Raw genomic sequence first — 12,806 nt, 5'->3', positions numbered from 1 at the left:
TTTTTACAGTGAAAATGTAATGTTTTATTTAAACTATATAAATTTTAGAAATGTTAACGGAGTTTAACCGCTAATATAAAAAGTTAGCAGCTTTCATATTGGCTTTACATTTCCTTAATTGGAACTATTATAGTTCAATTATATTATTAACAGTAATACGCCTCTTTTTGGCTTCAATTAATAAGAATAAGGGTAGTATATACCAATCTTCCAGGTCGAAACTGACTGCAATATTTCGCTTCTTATTCTATTTAAGGTTGATTGATATTATCAATACTTTTTGAATGCAACCCAAATGTTATGTTTAACTACAACCCTTTATTCTGCTCATTGTAATGCTCCTTGATTTCATTCATGGAATAGTCCACCTAGTAGAACTAGAATAAAAAATATTGTTGATACTGTTCAGATTATAATGTCTGATGTTTTAAAAATAATTACAATTGGTAGAATTAGTGCAATTTCTACATCAAAAATTAAAAAGATTACTGCGATTAGGAAGAATCGTAGTGAGAATGGTATTCGTGCTGATCTTTTTGGATCAAACCCACATTCAAATGGTGATCTTTTTTCTCGATCATTAATTAATTTTTTTGATAGTGTTGTTGCCAGGATTATAACAATTATTGGAATAATAAATCTAATGAAAACTCTTGTGGATAGAACTAGAATTGTTTTTCTTGATTTATATCAAGCTTTCTGATTGGAAGTCAAATGTACTATTTATACTAGAAAAACAATTATCTACCTCATCAATAAATAGAGATATATAAGAATAATCATACTACGTCTACGAAGTGTCAGTATCATGCTGCTGCTTCAAATCCAAAGTGGGGTCTTGGTGAGATTTGATTTATTGAGTGTCGAAGTAGACATGTTGATAAAAAGATTGTTCCAATAATTACGTGTAAACCATGGAATCCTGTTGCAACAAAGAATGTTGACCCATAAACTGCATCTGCAATGGTAAAAGGTGCTTCTCAATATTCATATGCTTGGAGTATTGTAAAGTATAGTCCTAATAACACTGTGAAGAATAATCCTTGTAGTGCTTGAGTATGATTAGATTCCATTAAACTATGATGTGCTCATGTTACTGTTACTCCTGATGCTAAAAGAATAGCTGTATTAAGTAATGGAATTTGTATAGGGTTAAAGGGTGAATTCCTATTGGAGGTCATAGTATTTCTAGTTCAATTGTTGGTGCTAATCTTCTTCTAAAGAATGCTCAAAAAAAAGAAACGAAAAATAATACCTCTGATGCAATAAATAAAATTATTCCTCATCGTAATCCAATTGATACAAATCCTGTATGTAATCCTTGATATGTTCCTTCTTGTACTACATCTCGTCATCATTCAATTATGGTTAGTAGGGTAATTCCAAATCCAATTATAAATAAGTTAATATTAAATAGGTGGAATCATTTTTCTAGTCCTGATACTAGGACTATAGCTCCAATTGCTCCTGTTAATGGTCAAGGTCTATAGTCTACTAAGTGGAATGGGTGGTTTGAGTGAGTTGTTAACATAGGTTTAATATACTTCTCTAGAATATAGAGTTCTTAGAATTGAGAAAACATAGGCTTGAATTATTGCTACTGCTGATTCTAGAATTAATAGAAGTATTTGTCCAATAATTAGTATTGAGATTAAGTTTATTGCTATAGATGGTCCTGTGTTTCCTAATAAGGTTAATAATAAGTGTCCTGCAATTATATTTGCTGCTAACCGTACTGCTAATGTACCTGGTCGAATAACATTACTAATTGTTTCAATTAGTACTATAAATGATATTAATGCGGGCGGTGTACCTTGTGGTACAAGGTGTGTAAATATATGATTAGTATGTTTAATTCATCCAAATAATATAAATCTTAGTCATATAGGTAGGGCAATTGCAAATGTTAATGCTAAATGTCTTGTTCTAGTAAAAATATAAGGGAATAATCCTATGAAATTGTTAAATAGTATTATAATAAGAATTGAGATGAAAATGAATGTTGTTCCATTAAATGATTTTGGTCCAAGTAGTGTTTTAAATTCACTATGTAAGGTTAAATTTAGTTTATTTCAGATAATGTTAATTCGTGATGGTGTAAGTCAAAATAGTGATGGGATTAATAATAGTCCTAGAAATGTTCTAGTTCAATTTAATGATAAATTAAAGATGTTAGTTGATGGGTCAAATGTTGAGAATAGATTTGTTATCATTTTCAATTTAAGTTTTTTATTTCAATTGTTCCTTTTTCTGCTCTTTTAATAAGGTTAGGTTTAAATGAGAAGAAGTTTATTTGATTAAACAACATTAATGTAGCTGAAAATATAATGAATAGTGAGAATCATATAAGAGGGGATATTTGAGGGATTTGGATATAATTTCCCCATCAGAAGTAGTCGTTAATTTACTATTATTTGGTTTAAGAAACCATTACTTACTTTCAGTCATCTGATGAATTTCAAGGTGTACTAATTTTTTCAGTTACTTTAGATTGACACTCTAATGTTATTTATTTTAACTAACTCCTTAAATTATCTTAGATAATCACTTAATAAATAAATTTACTGTAGTTCTTTCAATTACAATTGGTATAAATCTGTGGTTTGCTCCACAGATTTCTGAGCATTGTCCAAAGAATAATCCAGGTCGATTTATTGTGAATGTTCCTTGATTTAACCGACCTGGCGTTGCATCAATTTTAACCCCTAATGCAGGAACTGCTCATGAGTGTAGAACATCTGATGCTCTTGTTAATACTCGTACTTCTGTATTTATTGGTAGGTTGTTCGGTTATCTATATGCAGCAGTCGAAATCCATCATTTTCTAGGTCTTGTTCAGGTGTTATATAAGTGTCAAATTCTACGTCTATGAAGTCTGAATATTCATATCTTCAATATCATTGTCGTCCAATGGTTTTAATTGTGATTATTGCATCTACTGAATCATCAAGTAAATATAATAGTCGTAATGATGGAAGGGCAATAAAAATTAATGTAATTGCTGGTAAAGCTGTTCAGATTGTTTCAATTAAATGTCCATGAAGTATATTACAGTTAGTATAGGCAATAAATAATATATAACTTAAGGCATAACCTACAATTACTGTAATTAATAATAATACGACCATAGTATGATCATGAAAGAATGATAATTGTTCCATTAATGGTGAAGCTCCATCTTGAAGAGATAAATTTGATCATGTTATCATTAATAAATATTTTCTAATAAAAGGTCAAACCTTTATTTGTAGAGCTTAAATCTACTGCACTAATCTGCCATATTAGAATCTAGAGATTAATGGTAATTCTGAGTAACTATGTTCTGCAGGAGGGTTATTTTGTAGTCATTCTGTTGATCTTCTTATGTTAGCTCTAAATATAATTGCTCGGTTTGTAACCATTCTTTCTCATATAATTACAATGAATATAATGATTCCTACAATAGAAATTGTAGACCCAATTCTTGATACTACGTTTCATGATGTATATGCGTCTGGGTAGTCTGAGTATCGTCGAGGTATTCCTGCTAATCCTAGGAAGTGTTGAGGAAAGAATGTTAAGTTTACTCCAATGAATATAATTGTAAATTGGATTTTTAATCATGTATTATTTATAGTTAATCCTGATAATAGTGGATATCATTGAATGACACCTCCTATAATTGCAAATACTGCTCCTATAGATAATACATAATGAAAGTGGGCTACTACATAATACGTATCATGTAATACAATATCAAGTGATGAATTTGCTAATACTAATCCTGTTAATCCACCAATTGTAAATAGGAAAATAAATCCTAGAGCTCATAATAATGGTGGATTGAACTTGAATTTAGTTCCATATAATGTAGCTAATCATCTAAATACCTTAATTCCTGTAGGTACAGCAATAATTATTGTTGCTGATGTAAAATATGCTCGTGTGTCAACGTCCATTCCCACTGTAAATATATGATGTGCTCATACAATAAATCCTATTAGTCCAATTGATAGTATAGCATAAATTATACCTAATGTTCCAAATGATTCAATTTTTCCTCTTTCTTGACATACAATATGTGAAATAATTCCGAACCCCGGTACAATTAAAATATAAACTTCTGGGTGTCCAAAGAATCAAAATAGATGTTGATATAGAATTGGGTCACCCCCTCCTGCAGGGTCAAAGAATGATGTATTTAAATTTCGATCTGTTAATAATATAGTAATAGCTCCTGCTAAAACTGGAAGTGAAAGAAGGAGAAGTAATGCTGTAATAGCTACTGGTCATACAAATAAAGGTGTTTGATCTAAAGTTATACTTTCTGATCGTATATTAATTGCTGTTGTAATGAAATTTACTGCACCAAGAATAGATGATAAACCTGCTAAGTGTAGTGAAAAAATAGCTAGATCTACAGATGCACCCCTGTGTGCAATAGCTCCTGCTAGAGGAGGGTAAACTGTTCATCCTGTACCAGCACCATTATCTACTATAGAACATGTAAGAAGAACGGTTAGTGAAGGTGGTAGTAATCAAAAACTTATATTATTTATTCGTGGAAATGCTATATCTGGTGCACCAATTATTAGTGGAACAAGTCAATTACCAAATCCACCAATTATAATAGGTATTACTATAAAGAAAATTATTACGAATGCGTGAGCTGTAATAATAACATTATAAATCTGGTCATCCCCAATTAGAGATCCGGGTTGACCAAGTTCAGCACGAATAAGTATTCTTATTGATGTTCCTACTATTCCTGCTCATGCTCCAAATAGAAAATATAAAGTACCAATGTCCTTATGGTTTGTTGAGAATAATCATTTTTGCGGTAAGATGGCTGAATTTTAGGTGGTAGACTGTAAATCTACTTATGAGATGTTTTCTCTCTTGTCATATTTAGGTCTTATATTCAATTATGATTCTAGACTGCAATTCTAGAGGTGTAAAATTTTACTAAGGCCTAAAAGATAATTCTTTTAATTATAACTTTGAAGGTTATTAGTTTGATTAACTTAAGTCCTTAGTATAATGCAATTAAGGTTGATGTTGAAATCAATCCTATTGTTGAAATTATTACTGTTATAGGAAGAATGATTCTTGATTTTTGGGACTTTATCTTTATAGATCACGAATTTTCTGTGTATGATATAATTAGAGCTGAGAATCTAATACGTATATAGTAGTAGAGTGTAATTGTAGTTAATACACCTATTATAGTTATAATAGTTGTTATATTGTTTTCTATTAACGATTGTATTACAATTCATTTTGGTAAGAATCCAAGGAATGGTGGTAGTCCACCTAAAGATAATAAAGATAAGAATATTATGAATTTAATTTCGGTTTTTATATTTCTGGCTGATTAAATTTGATTTATGAAAAATAAATTTATTTGCTTAAATAATAAAACTATAATTAATCTTAATAGTGAGTAAATAATGAAGTATAGTTCTCAGATGTTTTCTCTGACTGTTAATGATATAATTATTCAACCTAGATGTCTGATTGATGAATATGCTAAAAGTTGTCGTAAGGATGTTTGATTTAAACCTCCTATTGCCCCAATAATAATTCTTAAGATAATAATTGTTCAAATAAAAGTTCTTAATTGAATACAATAGGATAAGACCATTATTGGGGCGATTTTTTGTCATGATACTAATGTTAAACAATTATTTCATCTTGATGCTTTTATAACTTCTGGAAATCAGAAATGGAAAGGTGCAGCTCCAATCTTTAATAATAGTCTAGATCTAATTATTATTGATGGGATAAATTCTGTTTCCCATCCCATGGGATATTTTATTTGAATCAGCAAAATTGAAAATAATAATATTGTCGATGCTATTGCTTGGACAATAAAATATTTAATTGATGATTCGTTTATTATTATATTTTTATTTCTTGTTAGGAGCGGAATAAATGAAAGTAAGTTGATCTCAAGTCCTATTCAAACCCCAAATCAGGAATTTGATGAAATGGACAGGATCGTTCCTATCATTAATGTTGATAGGAAGAGAAGTTTTGTAGAGTTGTTGGTCATTAAAAAGGAGAGGATTGATACCTCTATAAATGGGGTATGAACCCATTAGCTTGTTTAGCTTACCTTTTTACATTAAGGTGTATGATGCACATTAGTTTTTGATACTAAAGGAGGTAGTTTAATTCTATCTTATGTAATTTTAATGAAGGTAATTTTATTTACTTTATTTACCCTATCAAGGTAACCCTTTAATCAGGCACTTCATTTATTTAATATATATAACTCGAAAGTTTTTTTTGAAATTCTTTTATGTATTATTTTGTTTAATTAGAATTAATTTATCCAGCTCCTTTAATTTTTTTTATGTATATATATAAAAAATAATTTATATTAATATATTACATTTAATTAAAATTAAAAGATTATAAGTTCTTCTTAATATTATTAATTGATTATTATAATACATTCATTTACCTAGGGTTATAGCTACTAATGTTTTTAGCTTAAAATAGGTTATTATAATATAATATATATAATAATATGTAATTTAATATTTAATATTATTATAATTGGATATAAAAATAAAATTATTAATTTTAAATATAAAATATTATAATAATATAAATAATTATATTAATTATAATAATATAATTAACATAAATTATCTATAATTAGATTATTTAACTAATATATATATAAGTTAACTTAATATAAAAAAAGAATTCATATTAATAACATATTATATTAAATTACATAATTGTGTAAATTATATTTATTATATTATTTAATCTTTCTTTATTTATTAGTGAAAAGAAAGATTAAATAAGAAAGAATATAATACATTTATTGCTATACATGTTCCATATTAATCTTTAATTATTTATAATAGAGAAGTTGTTGTGGTCATACAGGAGTGCGTTTCTTTTTTTTTTGTTAATGTTTGTGGTTTTTTCTTTTTTTTCTTTAAATAATTGAATCTTTAATTTTTTCCTGATTTAATAAATTTAAAAATTTCTTATTTTTTTTTTTAAGTTTTATTCTTGCTTGTTTATTCACTTTTTCTTTGTATTATATGTAAGTTTTGTTAGACTAAATGTTCTTTTTGCAGTAATTTGATTTAATTATCAAGTGATTTTGGATTTAGCAATTGATTTAGTATCGGCATAATTCGTGCCAGCAGCCGCGGTTATACGATTGATACAAGTGAATATTATTGGTTAAAACAGTTGTTTATACTATTAGGGTTGAAATATAAATTTGTAAGGTGAAATGTTTAAATTTATTTGTGGCCCTTTTTATGAATCTGTGAAATTTAAATAATAAACTAGGATTAGATACCCTATTATTTGAAATGTTAATTATATTTACCAGGGTACTATTAGTTAAGGTCTTTAAACCCAAAGAATTTGGCGGTATCTCATTCCATTCAGAGGAACCTACCCCATGATTGATAATACCCGATTTACTCTACTTAATTTATTTGTTTGTATATCTCTGTTATCAGAGAATCTTTTTAGAGTTATAATGCTCAAGATTTATAATTATCAAATATTTCAGGTCAAGGTGCAGCTTATAGTTAAGAGGAGGTGGGTTACAATAGATTTTTGTTTATAACGGATTTGATAGTGAAATACTGTTAATGAAGGTGGATTTGATAGTAATTTAATTTATTTAATTTAACTGATATTGGCTCTGAGATGTGTACACATCGCCCGTCGCTCTCTTTATTGATTATTCTATTCTATTTTAAAGTAGCTTCAATTTAGATGAGATAAGTCGTAACATAGTAGATGTACTGGAAAGTGTATCTAGGAAGAGTTTCAAGATATAACTTATTAGTAAAGTGTTTCATTTACACTGAAAATTTTTCTGTGCAAATCAGGATATCTTGATTATTTATGTTATTACATTTATTTTTTGTTTATTTAATTATTTAATATAAGTAATTTTATTGTATTTTTGTCTTAGTATATTTTATAGAATTGATTTTTTAAATTATAGTGTATTGGTAATGTAAGTGTTTTATGAAATATTATTTTAAATTTTTTAAGTAGATTTTATTTATTGTACCATTTGTATCAGGGTTTATCAAAATTTTAGTATTTATTTTACTTGTCTCGATTTAGGTTGATTTATAAATAATTTATAGTTAATGTATCAAATTATTATTAAATTATTTATAGAAATGAGATGTTAATCGTTTCCCCAGATATCTATTTTCTTAAGAAAAAATTTAATTTTTTAAAGTTATTTGTTTTTATTTAATTTTTTAAGTAAAAATATTAACTTATTTATTCTTTAAGGGATAAGCTTTGAAGTTAATAACCTATAATTTATTTTATAGAAACATAATGATAAGCTTTAAACCAGCTATCTTTAAGATTACGTTTTAGTTCATTATTTTTTATTTTGATTTTTAAATATTTTAGGTTTTTTATTAAGATTATTAATTTAATTTTAAAATTTTTGTAATAATGATAGAATTAGTATATTTATTTGTATGAAATTTTTACCTTGTGAACTTATTATAAGGAACTAGGCAAAATTGATTTCCGCCTGTTTATCAAAAACATGTCCTCTTGTTTATACTTTGAGGTCTGGCCTGCTCACTGAGCGTATTTTTAAATAGCCGCGGTATTTTGACCGTGCGAAGGTAGCATAATCATTAGTCTCTTAATTAGTGGCTGGAATGAATGACTTGATGAGAAATCAACTGTCTCTTAATAAATTTTTGAATTTAACTTTTGAGTGAAAAGGCTTAAATTCTTCTTTAGGACGAGAAGACCCTATAGAGCTTGACATTTTAATTTTATATAGTTTTTTGTTGGTATTTCTATATTTAATGATGATGTTTTGTTGGGGTGACATGAAGAATAGATAAACTCTTCATTATTATATCATTTATTTATGTTTGTTATTTTGATCCATAATTTATGATCATAAGATTAAGTTACCTTAGGGATAACAGCGTAATTGTTTTTGAGAGCTCATATCGACAAAGCAGATTGCGACCTCGATGTTGGATTAAGAAAAATTTTGGGTGCAGGAGCCCAATGATTAGGTCTGTTCGACCTTTAGATTCTAACTTGATCTGAGTTCAGACCAGCGTGAGCCAGGTCGGTTTCTATCCTAAGATTATTAATCCATATTAGTACGAAAGGACTATTTGGTTAAAATATTTTTTGTTATATTGAGTAATATTAATTTATTTACTATTTTGACAGATTAATGTGTTGAATTTAGAATTCATTTATGTAGATTTTTATCTACAAATAGTATTGATACTTTATGATTTATTTATATTTATTTTGAATTTTCTTTTATTGGTTATTTGTGTTTTAATTAGTGTTGCCTTTTTAACTTTATTAGAGTGTAAGGTTTTAGGTTATATTCAGATTCGAAAGGGTCCAAATAAGGTAGGTTTTGTTGGAATTCCTCAGCCATTTAGAGATGTTATTAAGTTAATTTGTAAGGAGCAGCCAATTCCTATTATATCTAATTACCTACTTTATTATTTTTCCCCTGTTTTTAATTTAATGATTTCTTTAGCCGTTTGAGTAATTTTTCCTTATTTAACTTATATGTGTTCTTTTTCTTATGGATTTTTATTTTTTTATGTTGTACTAGATTAGGTGTTTATACTGTTATAATTGCTGGTTGATCTTCTAATTCAAATTATTCATTATTAGGTTCTCTTCGTTCTGTTGCTCAAACAATTTCTTATGAAGTTAGATTAGCTTTAATTTTATTGTCTTTAATTATTTTAATTGGTAGTTTTAATATGTTTGATTTTATAAACTATCAGCTTTATTGTTGATTTATTATTATTTCTTTTCCTTTAGCTTTAGCTTGTTTTGCTTCTTGTTTAGCTGAAACTAATCGTACTCCTTTTGATTTTGCTGAAGGGGAATCTGAGTTAGTTTCAGGACTTAATATTGAGTATGGTGCGGGTGGTTTTACTTTAATTTTTTTAGCTGAATATACTAGAATTGTCTTCATAAGAATATTATTGGCTTTAATTTTTTTAGGTGGTGATTTTTATTCTTTTATATTTTTTATTAAGCTTGCTATTATATCTTTTGGTTTTATTTGGGTTCGTGGAACATTACCACGGTTTCGTTATGATAAATTAATGTACTTAGCTTGAAAAAGTTTTTTACCTTTATCTTTGAATTTTTTATTTTCTTTGTTGGTTTCAAGATTTTATTTATCTCATTTGTTTAGTAAAATTTTTTGAGAAAAGTTAATAGAAGAGTTAAACTTCTAATTTTATGTTTTCAAAACATATGCTTTTCCTAAGCTAATTAACTTTATTCTTTAATTAATTTATCTCATGCGTTTGCGACATGGACATTAATTAAGAAATATGTAAAGTAGATAATTGTTAAGATTTGACCTGTTATAATATAAGGTTCTTCAACAGGTCGTTTACCAATTCACGTTAGTAAGCATACAACAACTGCTATAATTCAGAATAAAATTTGATTAATAGGGTAAAATTGAATGCCTCGGAATGGTGTTTTATTATAAAATGGTAAAATTATTAAGATTCTAATTGATAAAAATAATGCAATAACACCTCCTAATTTATTAGGGATAGATCGTAGAATTGCATAAGCAAATAGGAAATATCACTCTGGTTGAATGTGAACTGGTATTACTAATGGGTTGGCAGGTACAAAGTTATCTGGATCTCCTAATAGGTAAGGATTGATTAAACATAGTATAATTAATAAAGATGTTATTATTACAAATGTAATAGAATCCTTAAAGGTAAAGTATGGATGGAATGGAAGTTTTTCAATATCTCCATTTAGTCCAAGAGGATTATTAGATCCTGTTTGGTGAAGAAAAAATAAATGAATTGCTGCTATAGCAGCAATAATAAATGGTAATACAAAATGGAATGTGAAGAATCGATTTAATGTTGCATTATCAACAGCGAATCCTCCTCATACTCATTGGACTAAATCTGTTCCTAAGTATGGGATTGCTGATAATAAATTAGTAATTACTGTTGCACCTCAAAAAGATATTTTGCCTCATTGGAGTAAATCTGTTCCTAAGTATGGGATTGCTGATAATAAATTAGTAATTACTGTTGCACCTCAAAAAGATATTTGGCCTCAGGGTAAGACATATCCTATAAATGCAGTTGCTATAACTAAAAATAAAATCACTGTACCAATTATTCAGGTATGTATATATATATAAGATCCGTAGTAAATTCCCCGTCCTACATGTAAGTAAATACAAATAAAAAATATAGATGCTCCATTTGCATGTAAGGTTCGGATAATTCAACCATTATTTACGTCTCGGCAGATGTGTACTACACTACTGAATGCTATTTCAATATTTGATGTAATAAATAAGTATTCTTATTGATGTTCCTACTATTCCTGCTCATGCTCCAAATAGAAAATATAAAGTACCAATGTCCTTATGGTTTGTTGAGAATAATCATTTTTGCGGTAAGATGGCTGAATTTTAGGTGGTAGACTGTAAATCTACTTATGAGATGTTTTCTCTCTTGTCATATTTAGGTCTTATATTCAATTATGATTCTAGACTGCAATTCTAGAGGTGTAAAATTTTACTAAGGCCTAAAAGATTATTCTTTTAATTATAACTTTGAAGGTTATTAGTTTGATTAACTTAAGTCCTTAGTATAATGCAATTAAGGTTGATGTTGAAATCAATCCTATTGTTGAAATTATTACTGTTATAGGAAGAATGATTCTTGATTTTTGGGACTTTATCTTTATAGATCACGAATTTTCTGTGTATGATATAATTAGAGCTGAGAATCTAATAGGTATATAGTAGTAGAGTGTAATTGTAGTTAATACAACTATTATAGTTATAATAGTTGTTATATTGTTTTCTATTAACGATTGTATTACAATTCATTTTGGTAAGAATCCAAGGAATGGTGGTAGTCCACCTAAAGATAATAAAGATAAGAATATTATGAATTTAATTTCGGTTTTTATATTTCTGGCTGAATATATTTGATTTATGAAAAATAAATTTATTTGCTTAAATAATAAAACTATAATTAATCTTAATAGTGAGTAAATAATGAAGTATAGTTCTCAGATGTTTTCTCTGACTGTTAATGATATAATTATTCAACCTAGATGTCTGATTGATGAATATGCTAAAAGTTGTCGTAAGGATGTTTGATTTAAACCTCCTATTAACCCAATAATAATTCTTAAGATAATAATTGTTCAAATAAAAGTTCTTAATTGAATACAATAGGATAAGACCATTATTGGGGCGATTTTTTTGTCATGTTATTAATGTTAAACAATTATCTCATCTTGATGCTCCTATAACTTCTGGAAATCAGAAATGGAAAGGTGCAGCTCCAATCTTTAATAATAGTCTAGATCTAATTATTATTGATGGGATAAATTCTGTTTCCCATCCCATGGGATATTTTATTTGAATCAGCAAAATTGAAAATAATAATATTGTCGATGCTATTGCTTGGACAATAAAATATTTAATTGATGATTCGTTTATTATTATATTTTTATTTCTTGTTAGGAGCGGAATAAATGAAAGTAAGTTGATCTCAAGTCCTATTCAAACCCCAAATCAGGAATTTGATGAAATGGACAGGATCGTTCCTATCATTAATGTTGATAGGAAGAGAAGTTTTGTAGAGTTGTTGGTCATTAAAAAGGAGAGGATTGATACCTCTATAAATGGGGTATGAACCCATTAGCTTGTTTAGCTTACCTTTTTACATTAAGGTGTATAATGCACGTTAGTTTTTGATACTAAAGGAGGTAGTTTAATTCTATCTTATGTAATTTTA

The 12,806-nt window shown here is 27.6% G+C and overlaps 1 protein-coding gene across 1 annotated transcript in view; it reads left to right on the top strand.

The window, feature by feature from the left end:
* The window catches only part of LOC126293748 (NADH-ubiquinone oxidoreductase chain 1-like), a 37,572-nt gene extending 27,375 nt beyond the window's left edge, over positions 1-10,197 (top strand). The window contains exon 2 of the mRNA XM_049987105.1: positions 9,901-10,197. Coding sequence (XP_049843062.1) covers positions 9,901-10,121 — 221 coding nt within the window. The 3' untranslated portion in view covers positions 10,122-10,197. The remainder of the gene's footprint in view (positions 1-9,900) is intronic.
* Positions 10,198-12,806: the final 2,609 nt, after the last annotated feature.

This window comes from Schistocerca gregaria, chromosome 10 (genome assembly GCF_023897955.1).
Source record: "Schistocerca gregaria isolate iqSchGreg1 chromosome 10, iqSchGreg1.2, whole genome shotgun sequence".
NCBI classification, from domain to species: domain Eukaryota; kingdom Metazoa; phylum Arthropoda; class Insecta; order Orthoptera; family Acrididae; genus Schistocerca; species Schistocerca gregaria.
The sequence above is the reverse complement of the archived record's forward strand: the minus strand, read 5'-3'. Positions and strand labels throughout refer to the sequence as shown.